This window comes from Sapajus apella, unplaced genomic scaffold, assembly GCF_009761245.1.
Source record: "Sapajus apella isolate SASKATOON/1434 unplaced genomic scaffold, GSC_monkey_1.0 scaffold181, whole genome shotgun sequence".
NCBI classification, from domain to species: Eukaryota; Metazoa; Chordata; class Mammalia; order Primates; family Cebidae; genus Sapajus; species Sapajus apella.
Genome location: NW_022437121.1, coordinates 996,618 through 1,013,754, shown reverse-complemented (window position 1 = coordinate 1,013,754; position 17,137 = coordinate 996,618). Strand labels below are relative to the sequence as shown.

The following is a 17,137-nucleotide window of genomic DNA, read 5'->3' as shown; positions in this document are numbered from 1 at the left end:
CCTCCCGCAGCCCAGCCTCCTCCTTCCACAGGGACTCCATCAGAAATAGCTCTAAAAATAGAACCTGGGAGGGCTAGGTGGGGGAAATTGCTGGAATGTTCTCATTCCCTTTCCTCAACAAGGTCTCTGGGGACTCCAAGAGCCTAGAGCTACTGAGCAAGAAGTCATTTCCCAGTGGTCCCCCTACCCCGGCCTCTCAGAGACCCCCACAACTCCTAAAGTGGACCCCCAGCCCCAGGGTGGGAGTAGCCAACAGGTGTCACCACTTTGGGGAGAACTGCTGCAGGCTGGACCTGGCTTTTGAGGACACCTGTGGGCATCTAGAGAGAGTGGAGAGAGCTGGGAGGGACTCATAACTGCCAGGAAGCGGGGCCTGGCCCAGGACCCCCAAAACACACAGACAGCACAGCAGAGCTGGTTCAAGGCTTTATTCCATCACTCATGGTGCAGGTGTGGAGGGCGCAGGGCTGCATTTGGGCCTGCCTGCGGGCCATGGCTAGTTGTGGTTCTCCAGCTGGTAGAGGGAGCAGGTGCTGGTGCAGGCAGCAGTGGGCACGGGGTGGCCTGTGAGCCCAGTCTAGTTGCAGTAGTTCTGCAGCTGGTAGAGGGAGCAGATGCTGGTGCAGCACTGATCCACAACGCCACGTTTCTGCAGGGGACCCTCCAAGGGCGGCAGGCTGCCCGTGATAGAGCCCCCACCCAGCTCCACCTGCCCCACTGCCAGGGCGAGCCATGCAGAGCAGGTCCGGAACAGCGGCGAGGAAGAGGACACAGGATGGCACAGTCAGGGAGAGACGGTGCCCGCCTGCCCACCAGCCCCAGGTCACGCTCCCACCCCTCTCCAGCCGAGCTGGGCCCAGGTTGAGGAAGGGTGGCCCACACTGGGTGTGGACATACAGGGCTTCAATGCCCTGGGCGGTGACATGGCAGGAGGCTGAACAGGTACCCCCGGTACGTCTTCCCAGGGCCTGTCCCCAGCACCTGCCCCATTTCCTGACTATGGAGCTGTCATGAAGCCCGGGGACGGGGTTTGGCCCACTGTGGTCAGCAGCCATGCCCTCCTCAGGGTGCCATGGGGCATTTGCCCACAGGCAGGCAGTGTGGGGCACCCTGTGACCCCAGGTCACCCAGGACTTGATGTACTCAACAAAACACTGGAAGCTGTGGTCCTCAGATGAGGGTGAAGTGGGCTGTGAGGCATTCGCTTGAGGGCACGTGGAGGGAGGAATCTGCCCTGCCCACCCTCTGAGGTATCTCGGAGCTCAGCTGCCGAAGCCAATACCGTCCTCAGGCTGAGATTCTGCCGGGAGATTCTACAGGGAGCTGGTCACTTCATTTCTTTTTAAAAAGTCCACCTGTCTCCCTACTGGTAGCAGCCTCCTGTCCCCTTCTGCCCAGGCTGGGTGGGAGCAGCAGGAGCAGGGGTGGCTGGGGGCGGAGTGGGGAGTGAGGAGCAGTGGGGCTCACCCTGCAGGTCCTCCGCCTCCCGGCGGGTCTTGGGTGCGTAGAAAAAACCTCGCTCCCCGCACACCAGGTAGAGGGCTTCCACCAGGTGGGGGCCGCACAGGTGCTGGTTGACAAAGGCCGGGGCCGGCTCGGGTCCCCAGAGGGCCAACAGCCCCAGCAGGGGCAGGAGGTGCATCCACAGGGCCATGGTGGAAGGACAGTGACCTGGGAGACAGGCAGGGCTGAGGCCGGCTGAAGGCCAGATGCCCTGCCCCGGGGCCCCTGGGCTCACCCAAATGCTTCAGAGCCCAGCCACGCCCTCCCACTGCAGAGCTGGGGCCTGGGGTCCAACTGCTTGGAACCCCCAAGTGGGGCAGCCCTGGGCCCAGGCTGGCTCAGAGGCCCTTGGAACAGACCTGTTCGCTGGCCTCCTGTGATGCAGCTGGTCCCGGAGGGCTAAGGGCTGCTGGGTCCCCGCTGGCTTTATAGGCACAGATCCCATCTTCCCTACCTGCCAACCCTGCCGCCTGGCCCATTAGGGCCTGGGGTTCGGGGGCTGGCAGATGGCTGGGGGCTGAAGCTGCACTTTCCAGATCATTTCCTGGCTGCTGGGTCTGCGGGAATATCTCCTTGGTCGTCAGCACCTCTTCCTCAGGGCCAGGGAGGGAGTCATTAGAGTCTTAACCAGGGGCCTGGTGGCCAGACCTGTCCCTGCTCGCAGCTGGGGGTAAATGTCTCCGGGAGAGCAAAGCCCTCGTCTGGGCCACTTTCCACATTAGACCAGGAGAGCAGGAGGCTGCAGGGCGGAGTTCTTCACGTTGCTGTCCCCAGACTCCTGCCCTCTATCTCTGGTTGCCCAGGATGCCCCCATGGGTGGGTCGAGGTTGTGGGGTGGGGGAGAGAGGGGGCCCCCTCCCTGCTGGCTGCCCAGTTCCCACCCCACCCCAGGACAGCAGCCCCAGCTGAGGCCCTCAGTTCCCCCAGGCGGCAGGAGGGCAGGACCCGGGGACCCAAGGACAAACAGTGGGTCCACAGCAGGCCGCCTGTGATCTGCAGTGGCTGCAGGGCTCCATGGGAGGGTGTGGGAAGTTCCGTCCCGGCCCCATAGGCACCCTCCTGGCCCCACTCCTCTTCCGGGAGCCCCTGCCCATCGCTCCTCTCCTGGCCAGGCCCCACGATCCCATCACCCCTACAGTGTGACCTGGGCTGAGCCCTAGGCAGGCACCTGGAGGCCCAGCCGGACCCATCGGGAGTGCACAGGCTCCGAGCCCCACTGTCCGAAGCCCCTAACCGCCTGTGAGCTCCAGGGGCAGGATCAGGAGGTCCCAGCAGCAGGAGGGCGAGATCATGGGGCAGGCAGGTTGGGGCACTGTGTGCCGCGAACCTCTCATCCCTGTGCCCCAGACTGGCCTCAGCCTCAGAGCCCCTGGGGGCCGCCCTGAACTCACCCAGCCTTAGCGTCTCCTGCCTAGCCAGCTTGGTAATGGGCAGCAGCTGACTGTGGGGCCCCTCCCTTCCGCCCATTCCACCCTGAGCCATGCTGCGGCAGGACCTGTGGTGACTGCCCCAGGATGCCACCATGCTCTGAGGCCCTGCAGTGGGGGAAGACATAGGTGCCTCCTTAAGACGAGTGTGTAAGGAGGGAGCCTGGATGGGGGTACCTAGGTGGGAGGGCAGAGCCAGGGGCTGGCCGGGTCAGGGGCAGCGAAGTAGGCACAAGCTCTTCCCCAGGGCTTCCTTGGGGCTCACAGCCCTTCAGAGACACTCCTAGTTGCAGCCTTTAAGTGCCTGCAGGGGCTGGGCACCGACAAGGTGTGTGAGGAACACACTGCCAGGCTGGGAAGGACTGTTGTGCCCGGGAGGGCCTTGACAGATGAGTAGGAGTTTGCCACGGTTGTCAGCCTGGGAGCTAAGAGCCAGGATCCCAGCAGAGCGTGGTGGGGCAGCTGGAGGGAGGGAAGGGCGTTGAAGGCCAGCTGGTGTCCTGGCCCACTCTGCAGGATGCCCTGGGGTTGCTCTCTCCAAGATAGGAAGGGGCACCCGGCTGGTCAGGCCTGGAGGGTGCTGGGTGCTTTCTCTGGAGGGCGTCTCCCATCTCACAGGCAGCCTCCTGGGGAGACAGGCCCAGGGCCTCTGCGCAGCCACCAGCTCAACCGGACTTTCCCATCAGCACACGTTCTGGGGGCTATGCTGAGGCCCCCCTCAGATCGCAGGGTCTGCTCCGGGTGGGTGGGGCATCTCCCCGGTCCTCTCAAGGTCTGGGAGCCCCATCAGCAGGGGGTGTAGGCTGGCAGGCCCCCCTCTGAGGCCACTCCCAGCCAGCACAGTTGCGAGCCCTGCTCCCTGCCAGGCCTGAGAGATCCTCCCACTGTCACCTGGCTCCCTACCCTGGGAGGGCACCCACGGAGATGGGGCAGCTCAGCCAGGGTGCCCGAGGGGCTCAGAGCTGGGCAGGGCCTCAGGGTGAGCGGGGAAACTGGCCCCAGAGGGGCCTGCTGCCTGGCCAGGGCGATCAGCCATCTCCGAGAGGAGGAAGGAGGCCAGGGCAAAACCTCTGAGTCAGGCTGGGGTGGGGGCGTGGGAGCCTGGGGCTCCCAGGGTCTGTCTTTGTGGCACAGACACGGGCCAGGCAGATGGAGGCACACTTTCTTTTATTGTGACAGTGGATGGGGCAGCAGATGGGGTCAGGGCAGGGCGGAGAGCAGCGCAGCAGCCTCCAGGACCCTGGTAGCTGGACAGGACGTCACCACGGGCAGCAGGACCTCACCATGGGCACACGCAGCAGTTGCGCTGAGAAGCAGGCATTGGGGCAGCAGAAGCCTGGCAGCGGGGAAGGCGTGGGGGGCAGTGGGACCCAGCCCCTTACCAGGGCCTGAGCTCCGGGATGGTGCAGGAGCAGGGGAGGTTGGGAAGGGCCCTCAGTGGCGCCTTGAACCTAGCCAATGGCACTCAGTGCGTGGGCCAGGGTGTCCAGCTCGTCCTGGACACCCTCCAGGGAGCGCCGCACGGCCTGGGGGCTGTCCAGCACGTCCACGGCCTGCGTGTACGGGTCAAACTTCACGGAGAAGGGGCGCTGGATGCGTGAGGCGTAGCTCCTGGGGAGGAGAGCGGCAGAGCCCTCGGTCAATCGGCGGGCAGAGTCTGCAGCCTCTAGGAGAGGGGGGCCAGGGGCTGCATTTCCACCATCACAGTGGCTCCAAGCTCCCGGGGCTTTTCTGAGCCACCTGGTCACAGGCAGGACACTGAGTCCTCCTCCAGGGCTGGGCGAGGGGTTCACGGGGAGACAGGCCAGGCTCCTTTTCCACTAGAGCCTTTGCCAGGCACCCCATCCCTGTCTGCACCTCCACCAGGCCTCATTCTCCAGGGAGCCTTCCTTGACCATATCCCTAAGCCTGTGAGTGGAATTCAGCACCTCAGTCTGACTGACACATAACTCCTGGCCTCAGTTTCCCCAGGGCACAAGGGTGGGGCTGGAGGGAAGATGATGAGCCCTTTTACTGAGGCTCATGGGCTCTGCTCCCCTCTCCTGACACCCTGGTCACTGCACCAAAGGCCCCTCGCCCCAGGGACCCCACACCCACTGTCCCCCACCCTGCCTCTCCCCATCCCAGGTTCCACAGGACCTCCTCACAAAGCTCAGCTCTGCCAACACCCCCAAGAGTGGTCTTGACCTGGCCTTGACCCGGCCACCCAGCACCCCCAGTCCTGTAGATCTGCCCCTCCACAGACGCTGGGGTCCTGCTCACAGACGGTGTCCCTGCTGTGAGGGGCTGCTGCAACCGTGGGTCCGTTTTCTCGTCTGTGACCTGGGCTCACAGCCCAGCCCTGCTCAAGGCCTGAAGGAAGGCCCAGCTTGTCCAGTTTGAGGGCACAACGGGGGGCTCGCCACAGGAGCCAAGCCCACCTGAGCTTGTCCTTGGCGTCGCTGAAGCTCTCTGACACGAAGTACACCGACTGGTATGTCTGGTCTTGGTAGGGCTGCACGGCTGCAGCTTCGGGGTCGAAGGCCCGGATCTCTGGCTCCTCAGACAGGGAGTGCTGGTGGGGGGCCGGCGGCGTCACTGACCCCACTGCACCCAGGCCCCTGGGGGAACTGGGCACTGTGGCCTGACGCTGGGTGGCTTCCTCGGGCAGAGTCGCCCCTGCCTCCCCCGCCGGGCCTCCCAGGGCCTGGGATAGTGTGGGGTGGGGACTGGGCAGAGACACACTTTCTCCAAAGACAGCCTGAGTCCTGGAGGCCCAGGCCGCAGTTTCCTCCCCTGGGAGTCTGTCCCCTCCCTGCACTGTCCCCCATGGATGCCCCGCCCCTCCGCTGGGGGCTGCGCAGGGACAGGGTCTCACCAAGAGCTCCCCGTAGGAGGACAGCAGCCCGGCGCCGTAGGCCTTCACCTCCCCGTTCTGCTTACACAGCCCAAACTCCACCGTGAACCAGTACAGCTGTGGGGAGGCCGGGCAGCCTCAGCCCAGGGACAGTGGCCGCCCACTGGGCAGCCCCTGGTCACCTGTGACGCGGACACCACCCCAGGGAGGGCAGACCAGGCTGCAGGCAGGCCAGGGTGAGGGTCGCGATTCATGGGCGGAAGCAAAGGCCTCAGCCTGGACAGCAGGAGGACGTGGCCTGGATTCGGACCCCGAAGCCCGCGCCCAGGCCCTGCAGGGAGGGGTCAACCCACCGTGGACAGCTTCTCAATTTCCTCATCCGAGGCCCCCAGGGACGCCAGGCCGATGTCCTGTGGAGCGGGCAGGAAGATGAAGGGTAGAGGGAGGCAGCCCTGGGTCAAGCTCGAGGTGGGGGCGCCGGGGGTGTCAGCAGCCACTCCAGTGGTCTCTGGGACACTGCCCGGGGGGCAGAGACCTACCCCAGCCACCCAGGGTCCACAACCTCTACCGGGCCTCCTCCTTCAGGCAGCCCTCCTTGACCATATCTCTAAGCCTGTGGGTGCCGTTATCAGGCAGCCGGCAGATGGCAGCACAGCCCGTGGGAGGCTTCCCTCCAGCCCCGCCCTCTGCCCCTCGACCCTGGGGCGCCGAGCCCCCCATGGCAGGACCCAGGGGCAGGCAGCACATTTCACACCCCCCCACATCAACCCCCGACCCGTCCTAGGCCCCAGACCAGCCCCTGGGTGACCCCGGTTCCCTCTGAGGCCACAGCGCACCTGGGAGAACTGTGCGAAGGTGCGGTCAGCCAGCATGGGCACGTGCCCCAGCAGCTCATGGCAGCAGTCCCTGCTCAAAGGAGGGCGGGGCTGAGGGGCCGCCCACCGTACCCCCAACCCTCAGGTCTGCCTGCGTGTGGGGGGGGGGCTGAGGAGCCACTGGTCGCACCCCTCACCAGAGGGGCTGCCTATGTGGATGGAGAGGGCAGCTGAGGGGCCGCTGGTACCCCCCTCCGTCGGGGCTGCCTGTGTGGACCGAGAGGGGGCTGAGGGTCCGCCCATCGCACCTCCCACCCTCAGGGCTGTCTGCGCACAGGAGAGAGAGGGCAGCTGAGGGGCCACCTGTTGCACCCCCCACCCTTGGGCTGGGGGCCAGGGCGTTCACTCACGGCTCTGGGGAATGCATGGGCGAGGACGCGTGGCGGATGTACTGGGTGCACTGGAACACGCGGAAGGCCAGGCTTGCCAGGAAGTCCCGGGCAGACAGCAGGCCGGCCACAGGCCGCAGCTGGAAGCCCGTGCGCTCTGCAAGGGGCCACCTGGTCACGGCCACGCAGGGGCGGGCTAGCCATGCAGGGCTGGGGCTCGTGGCGGCCGGCCCGGCCCGGCTCCCCGCCCCTCCCGCCCGGGGCGCACCCTTCAGGAAGCGGGAGACGTCCTCCAGCTGGGGGATGTTGTCCTCCCGGTAGCCGCTGCAGCGCTCCAGCAGCGCGAAGGCTTCCAGGTGCTCCCCGCAGGCGTGGGTGGCGTACAGCCCCTTCAGCTTGGTGTAGACCTCCTTCCTGCAGGTGGTGGTGCTCAGGCCCTCTCAACACCACACCCCAGTGCCCGAAACCCCCTCCCGGAAGCCCCTCCTGAGCCGTGGGCACCTCTGCCTGCCTGAGCCCCCCCAACACAGGCCTCTCAGGGACTCCTGAAGACCCAGGCCCCTGGGAGGGGCTTTTGCTGGTGGCTTTGGGGAATCCCAGGAGGTAGAGGGTCATGAGGGGCGGTCCCTCAGCACTCTGGGGATGGCCCAGCAGGATGGGTAGCCTCTTCCTCCCAACCTGACACTCTGAGCCCTGGAAGTCCCTCCTCTTCCTGGCCTTAGTTTCTCCTGCTGTGCCAACATTCCCGGAGGTGGCTCTCACACGCCAGGATTCTGGGAGGTGTCCCTCGGGCTCCTCCCCAGCCCCTGGCCAGCTAGCTGCACAGGGGTCTCACCAGGTGGCAATCTCCTCAGCGGTGTACTCCACACGGGGAATCGGGTCGCCACTGGGGAGAGGCCAGTGGTCAGCAGGTGCTCTCGGACAGCAGGAAGGTGCAGGAGGTAGGGAGGGAGGGAGAGAGCCTCACTGGCCACAGGACCACACCCGCCTTGTGCAGCAAGGACTTTGGGGTAGAGGATGGAAGGAGGGTATGCCCTGGTTGACTATACCGTGAGCCGGCTGTGTGGCCTCTGTGGGTTGCTTTAGCCCCCCTGGTGCCTCAGTTTCTCCACTGGGATTTGGGGACAAGGGAAAGCCCTAGAGCAGAGCTGCCTGGCAGGAGGCACTGATGCTGGTGACATGATGGGTCCTCCCCTTTGTCCTTCCCTCCCGCCCCCCAGGTCCAGCGTGAGCCTGCAGGACAGTCTGTGTCCCCAGCATGGGGGCTCCTCACTGCCTGTACTGGAAGGCGATCTCGGCAATCAGCTTCCTGCGCTGGCGGTACACCTGGTCGGAGAAGCCCTGAGGACAGAGGGGATGCAGGGGTCACGAGGCTGTGCCCGGGAGGGGCCCTGAGGGCAGAGGGGATGCAGGGGTCACCAGGCTGTGCCCGGGAGGGGTTCGGGCCTCCGGGGCTCCTGAAGCCGGCAGACTCCCATCCAGGCTTGGGCTGAGGGTGGGGATGTGATTGGGACAGGAGGCCTGGGCCCTCCAGCACCACTCACCGGGTGGTCCAAGTCCAGGTCAGGGTCGAACTTGGTGACCAGGTGATGACACTTGTCCAGCTCTGACACTTTTCTCGGGAACCAGGGGACTTCAAGGGGGATGGAGGAAGAGGTCTTGGTGAGCTCGGAGCCGTGGGACCGAGTCACTCACCTTGAAGCAGCCTCCCCTATAAGACTTCCGGGGAGCAGAGGCAGCCGGGGCTGTGATAGCTGTGGGGGGTCCCCCTGCAGGAGCCTCTGCACCCCAGAGCCTCAAGGTCATTTGGTGGCACTCAGGACAGAAAACCAGCCTCACCCTTGTGCTCCACGGGGCTGTGCACGTCCTCTGACACCTGGCGCACACCGCTGAGCAGGGCGGCCAGGTCCCCTCTGGGTACCTCCAGGCGCACAAAGTACTCCAGGTGGGGGCCCCCCGCTCTAGGCCTCTGGGCTGGCCGGGTCTCTAGGTGGTAGATTTTGGCTTCAAACGTCTTAGGGAGCCAAAGCAGGAAGAGAGGTGAAAGGAGAAAGACAGAGACAGAGAGAGAGAGAGTGAGGAGGCAGGAAGGAGGAGGTACATCCGGTCAGCCGGCCCGGCACTGCCCTGCCCTGTCCTGCCCTGCCCGCTCCTGCCCTTGACCTTTGCAGCACACAGACCCTGTTCTCCCAGGCTCAGGTCAGCGTGGGCCGCCAGGCTAGGGGTCGCCACTGGCAAACTGGGTTTTGTGTCACACACATAACCAGGAGTTGTCACCGTGTGGGCCTTGACCTGCTTCTGGGCGGCTCTGTGTCCTGAGGCTGTGCCACACAGCCTGGCTCCCCAGCCACTGGTCAGACGCCGCCCCCAACTCTGGTAGCCTGGTCCAGGGCTGCAGGGTGGGGGACACTGAGTCTCACTGGCCCCTGAGCATCCAGGGCACTGGCCGGAAGGGGCCGCTCCACCTCCCCACCGCCCCGTTGCCCAGCAACAAGGACTGTGGGTTGCAGTGGCCCTCGGGCCAGGAAGCCAGCTCTGCGAGCTGATGGGGAGTCTGGCTTTAATGTCATTTGGGAGCCTCTTCCCGGAGCCAGGTCACCTGCCCCCCTGGGCACAGTGGGTCCAGAGTGACTAAAAAACAATCAGCAGTCACCTCAGCTGCTGTGCTGGGCGGGTGGGAGGGGGTGCCTTGCCCTACCCCTGCCTCCCATGCTGCCCTGCTGGGAGCCCCCCCATGTATGAAACGGTGGATGAGGGGCAGCTGTGGGTGGGCAAGGCAGGGGGAACAGTGAGGCTTGGTGGCCTCAGCCCTAGGGCTGGGCTCAGGATCCCTCAAGAACACGTGGTGCAGCCAGAAGCCAGGGGGCTGAGCAGAGGCCTGAGACTCCCCCACTGCACCCTGTGCTGGCCTCAGGGTCCTGGACCGCTGCATCTCTTCTATAAAGGCGTCAGGGACTCACCCCTCCTCCCACAGCCCCACCTGCAGGTGCACTTGCCCCAGGGACACAGAGGCCACCAGCTCACCTCGAACACCTTCACAGCTCGGGACAGCGCGGAGGGCTTGGTGGCCCTCGGGGAGAAGAGCAGGTTCAGCACCGCCTTCCCCTCCTTCTCCTCAAAGGCCACGGCCTCCAGGGGGTCCCCGGGCTCCGAGGAGGCTGCAGCCGCGGCTGCCGCCACCGCCGCCTCCCTCTCCTTTCGGGCGTCCTCGATGAGGCTCTGCCGCCGCCCAATGAACCTTGGGGACTGTGGGAACAGGGGTACCCGTGTCTCCTCCACCTGCTGAGCCCCTGGAGGTTGGTCCCACAGAAACCAGGGAGGAGAGCGCATTGCTGAACACCTGCTGTGTGCCTGCTCGGGCAGACGCTAGCTGAGGTACCTGTGGGCATCGACCCCGGTGGGGGGCAGCCCAGCCAGAAGTGGTGGTGGTAGGGGAGGAGCGGGGGGCTCTGTGGGGAGCAGACAGACAGAGGCACTGTGTCACCTGTCCCCAGGCCAGGCGCTAACCGGATTAGTGATGGGAAGAGGGCGATGTCTCGACGGACAGTGCCATCGGCTACTGGGGAGGGGACGGCAGCTCAGGAAGGAGCTGCCCCCACAGGGCCCCAGTGAAGAACCTCTCTAGCTTCTTGGCTCCTGCACAGGGTCCCTTTCTCACACCTCCATCAGGACCCTGTCCTCCGGCCCTGCCCCTCTTCACTACCCCTGTGCGCCCGCTCCTGGCTGCCTCGTCATCCCTCCACCCTTTGTCACAGCTCAGGATGCAGGTGTCTCTCCCTGGACTCAGCTCCTCTGACCCCCCGATCCCGGAGCCGTCCCAGGCCTGGACAGAGAGCCACTTGTCAGATGCCTGGGACTCATCTCTTGGAGCTGAACTCCCAAGACAGCTCTGGGCCCCTTGTAAGAGAAGAATCCGCTTTGTCCAGTGCTTCCAGGTCGTGGAATGTGAATCGGGCAGCAGGAGACCCCTCGGAGCCACCCTCACCCTCGGGGATGGGTGGATGCAGCTAGAGCCGCAGTTCCAGGCTGTGGAGAGCCTGAAGGCTGGGCCCCAGGTCCCCTGGGGAGGGGACGCCTGAAGGGGAGCCTGGCGGGGGGAGGGCGCTCTGTACCCCTGAAAAGGTGCATGGAAATGACCCTGCTACAACCACACCATGTTTCATTCAAGGTCCACAAATAAAAGCCTGTTTAAAATGTACCAGGGAGCCGACGGTTCTGAATGCCTCAGGAGGCACCGAAGACCCGTCCTGTTGGCTGAGACGCTCCCGATTATCCAGCCTGGCCCACACAGCCCCTTGGACACAGGGCTCCCAAGTGTGGGCCACAGGGAACTCAGGCTCCACGGTGAAGGAAGGAAGGAAGGAAGGAAGGAAGGAAGGAAGGAAGGAAGGAAGGAGCGAGCCGAGGGGAATTGCCCCAAAGCCCAGATACCCTTTGACTCTGGACTTGCCCCTTATTTGCCCAGGAACCCCCACCATGAGCTGCTGCTAGAGCCTCAGAAGAGTCTGGGGGTGCCTCCCCGAACAGGTGGGCTGGTTGGGGTGCTGACAGAGCAGCTGGGACAGAGGGAGGAAGGGGCAGGTGGGAGCAGGGTGGGGGTTGCGTGCATGCAGCAGCCAGGGATCTCTGGCTATCTGGGATTTTGGGGATGAATTTTTTTTTCATGTTTTCATTGTTAAGACTCAAGATGAAGCAAGACACAGGGACCCATATAACACCGGGGAAGGCCGGCCCAAGAGGGGCACACACAGGGACAGGCACCGTCTCACTCTCCCCCCTCAGTGACCCACACACCAGGCACAGGGCATGCCGCCATGCCCAGGACTCCACACCCATGCTGAGCCCCAGGGGTCTGCACGGACCTGGAGCCCGGGGCTGCCAGCCAGGCTGGGGAGCAGCAGAGACAGCTGGCACCAGTCCCGGGCTCCGGTCCACTGAAGCCCCTGGGCACCTACCTGCCCTCTTACCATGATGGCCTCTGCCTGCTTGGCGTCCAGCTCAGACACAGCCCTGCGAAAGCCCTTGGCCTGCGGTGCGGTGGCGTCGGGGGTAGGCATGGTTTAGTGTGGAGGTCCCAGCTCTGTCTCCACAGCCCTGGCCCAGCGGCCTCTTATAAGCTGAGCTGACGTCAAAGCCCACTCTGGGTCCCCCACCTTCCCCTCCTCATGTCCCCCACCCCTGCCTGCTGTGCCTGGTGGAGGCGGGAGTGGGTGAGGAGGGAGGGACGGAGGCGAGGGAGAAAGGGCTCGTCCGTGGAATCTAATTGCCTCCACTCCGCAGCCCTGTCTGAATCATCCTCAGCCCAGGCGGGCTTGCTTGCAGGGACCAGGGGCTGGCTCGTGCTCTGCAGGGGGCTGAGACAGCCGGGCTCCTCTTGGCCCCATACCCCTCAAGGGGGCCCACAGGGAGGGGCTGTCTGGGCAGCCCAGGGGCACACTTTTAATGAATGCCAGACCCTTGTGGCAAACAGACCCAGAAAGCCCCAAGATGGGAAATCCAGCCTCCAGCCTCAGATGCCAGGAGGCCATTTGTTTGCTTCTCCAGAAAATGCCAGGCCGTGTGCCTGGTAGACGTGGTTCCTAGGAGTGCCACCTGCCCTCAGCCCCCAGGCCCTGCACGTGTGGCTCACGGGAGCCAGAATGTCCCTGTCGGTCCGGCTGTCCAGTGCGGAGGACCCAGGAGGCCGGAGGGAAGACATCTCTAAGGAGATGCCCACGTTTCTGAACGGCTTCCACCTCCTGCATGGCAGCCCCTACCAGAGCGGCCAGGGAAACCAGGGCTGGTACAGCGCCCCAGGGACAGCTTCCACCCACTCCACGCAGCCCCTCCGTGGCCCACCACTAGCTCCCGGCTTCCCTCGGAGGTCCTGTGGCCCCTCTTTTGAAGAGCATGCCTGACCCTCAGTGCTGAGGGCCCCAACAGCTCAGAGAGACCCTTGCAGCTCCTCCTCCACCCCAGTGGGCCCTGGGGCAAGGGTGATCCTGGGGTGACCCAACAACTCCCCTGAGGACAACCCCAGCTGAGAGCCTCTCCCAAGTTTCGTGTTCACCCCACGATCCACAGACACCCGTGCCCAGCCCACGCCCCCTGGCACCTCCTGCTCCCAGCTGCTGCCCCGACCCGGGCAGTGAGGTCCCTGCCCAGGGTGGCTTCTGGCCCTTCTGGTGGAAGGGGAGGCCTCCTTGTCTCTCTGGGGTCAGCAGAGATGGCCAGAGCCCACCTTGACAATGCTGGAGTGGAGAGAGGGAAGGACATGGCCCCGGAGTGCGTGGGCTGTGGCCACCGCTGACACTGCTGTCCCTCCTGGAGAGGAGCCACTTCCAATGGGCATGGGGCCCTCTGCCTCTGCTGGGCTTTCTGGTGTCAGAAGCCCAGGTGCTCCCTGACTTCTTGAAGGCCTACCCCAGCTAGTCTCTGTGGCACCCAGAGCTGGCATCTCTCACCGCCACTCTGCTCCCGTCAGCTGCGGGACCCCCGCCCTGTTCTCTTCAACAGTAGCCCCCGGGGCCTTTCCTAAAACTGCCTCAGCCATGGCATCCCTATGCTAAGTGCTCAGTCAGAGCATCGGGAAGACCCCCACCCTTCCCACTTTGTGCCCCAGGATTTGGGGCTCCGTGACCCCCAGTTTGCAATGTCATTCCTCACCCACCTCTTTTCCAGGTGAGCTCCTGTGCATCCCACAAAGCCCAGCTCAGTCACTGCTCACTCTGCAAGGCCTGCCTTCTTTGCTATGACTCCCTCAGGCTCCTCTGGAACCTCCCTGGGGGCAGACACTCCACCCATTTGGCCCCTGCTGTCTCCCAGTGCCCAGGGCAGACCCCGGCCCCTCTCGAAGACGCTGTGCCCTCTGCAGCAGTTGCCAAGAGGCCTCTACCTCTAGGTCCTGGCCCACAGTAGGTCTGGGGTGTCTGCTCAGAAGGGCATCAGAGGGATTTGCCTCCAAGACCGCAGCCTGAAGGCCCAACCTCTGGCCTCACCCTGTAGGCTGTGAGCTTCTGTCACCCGGGGCTGAGGCCCCCCTGCCCCTGAGTCCCTGATGGTGGCCCCCTGGTGGCCCGCCTCCATGCCCAGCATCCAGGCCTGCTGAAGCTCTGCACAGCTGTCCCTGGCTCTCCTCAAGGACCCCCGAGACTCTTATTTGTGTCCCTCAGGATGGGTTGCTGGGGATCCCTTGGTGAGGCAGCTCCAGGTCCCCTAGCCCCCACCCCAGCTCTATCCAGCACGGTCCGAGTGCTCAGGCGCCCAGGCCAGGAGGTGAGACCTGCCTGACAAACAGCATGCCGGAGGCTGGTGGCCCACTCCGCCGGATGTGGGTTTAACCTTTCAGCAAATGTCTCCTCTGATACAAATACTGCTTTCTAATTCGTTTTCCTGCCTGCGCCAGCCGTGCTTTCACGGAAGCCCTATGGGAACTAGGCTTTCTAGACTATTCCTTGGGGCCAGGCTCTCCGGAGGCAGGAGCTCAGGCCAGGTGCTGAGGCCAGAGAGGCCCCTGAACCCCCGGGAGGTGAGTGCTGCCTTCGGGCCCCTGCACCTGTCCCTCGTCCCACCTCCCGCCCCAGCCAGGCAGCATTCATCCCTGCCTGTCCATTCCCGAGAAGCCTGCCCCACACAGCAGCCCCTTCAGGGCCACGGGAGCATGCTGGACCCTGGATCCAAGGCCCCTGTGGACACAGAGGTGGCCCCGCCCTGCTTTGCCCATGCCCCTCCCCCATCCCAAATGGACTCATGGAGGCCCCAACGCCCACCCTGGCCAGCCTCCTCCCTCCCAGCCCAAGGGTACCTCTCTAGCCTGGACCACCCAGGCTTGAGCCATGCCTTGCATCACCCACCTGCCTCTGCCCTTCTCCAGAGATGCCCACAAAGACCAGGCTAGCCCCACTCTGGCGCCCACAGGACGAGGCACCCTGCAGGCTGGGCACAATCCTGGAGCACATGGCTGGCCTTTGTAGAGCTCAGCATTGGGGCAGTTTGCAGCATCCACCTTCAGGTGGCCGAGATGTTTACAGACTCATTCTGCAAATGCAAAGACTGAGGCTCCGAGGTGAGACTTCTCAGGGTCACACAGTTAGTCTCCAGCCCAGGTTTCCCGGCTCCCAGCACACTGGTCTTCCAAAGATACAGTGGCACCCATCCCCCCGGGCTGCAGGGCTCAGGATCCCAGGCCACAGGGGAGAAACCCGACAGGCAGCTGCAACCAGCGTCCCATCTGCAGAGACCCAGAGGGAGAGGCAGAGCTGGGACTCTCTGGAGGCCCCGAGGTCATGCCCCTAGAAACCCTTGGGGCCAGCACAAGCGGCCCTTGGGAAGGAGAGGGGCTGGGGCTGAGCCCCACAGGGGCAGGCTGTGAGGAGGGGCTAAGAGTGGGGCTGGCCCAGGCCAGAAGATCAGAGACCAGGCAGGTCACCAGGGCAGTGGGGGCCCAGCTGGGGTCTGAGTGACCCTTGCTGTGCCCTCCCTTGCACCAGACCCCCTTTCTGCATGGAGCCCTCCGGCCTCTCTTCCACACCCCACCACCGTCTGCCACTTCCTTCGGCCAACCCTGTGGTTATGGCCCCTGCCATCATGGCCATGAGGGGCACCGAGCCGGTTCCATCAACGGAGCGCGTTCTCGCTCAACGGCCTCTCAGTGCCAAGCCCCAATCACCAGATTGATCACCCCGCATGCCTGTGCCCTGGCGCTGGGGCCTGCTCCCAGTGTGGGGCAGGGGCAGAGTGCTGGCTTCAACCCGGCCGTGAGGCTGCTCCACCCACAAGGCCACAGGGCCTGCTCCCCAGCCTGGCCTTGCCCACCACAGGCTCCCCAAACCCAGGCTTGCTGGAGGAGCCCAGCCATGTGCCACGGGCTGACAGGCATCGCCCTGTGGCTCTGCAGGGCCCAGCCATAGCCTGGCTGTGGTGTGCACAGGCTCAGGTGGCCCTGTGATCTTGGAGAGGCAGCATCGTGTGACCTCTTGCAACTGCCTGGGCAAATGTGGGCATCTGTGTGATGCACACACGCACACACACGGGGCACACATGCACACACCCAGCACTCAATGCACGAGTGAGCACTATGACACGTTTACACACCATAGGTGCAAGCACCATGCACACACTACACATGCAGGCACACTCACACATGACGTGTACACACCACACATGTGGGCACACTCATCCATGACATATGTATCACCACATGCATGCACAGGCACACATGACACACACATGCACTGTATGTACAAGCACATTCATTGACACCTGTACACACCACACATATAAGCACACTCGTGCATACATACACATATAAGTGCACTCATGATAACCCACGTACACATCAAATCACACACATGGATGCACATGACACATGCTACACATGCAAGTACACTCATATATGACAAAGGATACACAACATACACAAGTGCTCTCACATATGATACACATTCACACCACACACAAGCACACACACCACACACTACACCATGTGCACTCATACATGACACATGTTTACACCACACCCAAGCACACACCACACACTGTGCATGTGCACTCACACATGACATATACTCACACCACACACAAGCAGACACCACACACCATGCATGTGCACTCATACATGACACGTGTTTACACCACACCCAAGCACACACCACACACTGTGCATGTGCACTCACACATGACATATGCTCACACCACACACAAGCAGACACCACACACTATGCATGTGCACTCACACATGACATATGCTCACACCACACACAAGCAGACACCACACACTATGCATGTGCACTCATACATGACACATGTACACACACACGCACACACTACACATGTGCACTCACGCATCACGCATGTTCATACCACACAAGCTCACACAATGTACATGTACTCATAAACAACACATGTACACACACACAAGTACAGACCACACAATGCATATTCACTCATACATGACATATGTTCACACCACACACAAGCTCACACCACACACAAGCACACACCACACACTTTGCACATGCACTCATATATGACACATACACACAAGCACACACTACACATATGCACTCATACATCACACAGTTCACACCACACACAATGCACATATGCCCATAAATGACACATGTACACACAAAGTACATACCACACAATGCATGTTCACTTATACATGACACATGTACACACACACAA

The 17,137-nt window shown here is 63.3% G+C and overlaps 2 protein-coding genes across 7 annotated transcripts; both read right to left on the bottom strand.

Annotated features, from left to right (window-relative positions):
- Positions 1-413: 413 nt before the first annotated feature.
- Positions 414-2,067, bottom strand: INS (insulin). 2 transcript variants are annotated; one of them, XM_032268479.1, is made up of 3 exons: positions 1,863-2,067; positions 1,468-1,671; positions 414-717 (listed from the first exon to the last, which is right to left on the bottom strand). In XM_032268479.1, the coding sequence occupies exons 2-3, from the start codon at positions 1,652-1,654 to the stop codon at positions 578-580; spliced, it is 327 nt and encodes a 108-aa protein (XP_032124370.1). In that variant the 5' UTR covers positions 1,655-1,671; positions 1,863-2,067; the 3' UTR covers positions 414-577. The 2 variants fall into 2 exon arrangements, with proteins under 2 accessions (XP_032124370.1, XP_032124369.1); XM_032268478.1 differs by having other exon boundaries at positions 1,468-1,688; positions 1,863-1,923.
- A 2,015-nt stretch (positions 2,068-4,082) lies between these two features.
- On the bottom strand, positions 4,083-12,172 carry TH (tyrosine hydroxylase). 5 transcript variants are annotated; one of them, XM_032268477.1, is made up of 16 exons: positions 11,926-12,172; positions 11,083-11,084; positions 10,960-11,030; positions 9,995-10,224; positions 8,810-8,984; positions 8,515-8,603; positions 8,244-8,311; positions 7,806-7,856; positions 7,239-7,384; positions 6,992-7,127; positions 6,603-6,672; positions 6,120-6,176; positions 5,788-5,883; positions 5,351-5,484; positions 4,363-4,541; positions 4,208-4,318 (listed from the first exon to the last, which is right to left on the bottom strand). In XM_032268477.1, exons 1-15 carry the CDS (start codon positions 12,025-12,027, stop codon positions 4,382-4,384), a joined length of 1,587 nt encoding a protein of 528 aa, XP_032124368.1. In that variant the 5' UTR covers positions 12,028-12,172; the 3' UTR covers positions 4,208-4,318; positions 4,363-4,381. The 5 variants fall into 5 exon arrangements, with proteins under 5 accessions (XP_032124365.1, XP_032124368.1, XP_032124364.1 ...); XM_032268473.1 differs by lacking the exons at positions 10,960-11,030; positions 11,083-11,084 and having other exon boundaries at positions 9,995-10,216; positions 11,926-12,171; XM_032268475.1 differs by lacking the exons at positions 10,960-11,030; positions 11,083-11,084 and having other exon boundaries at positions 9,995-10,216; positions 11,938-12,170.
- Between the last annotated feature and the right edge of the window lie 4,965 nt (positions 12,173-17,137).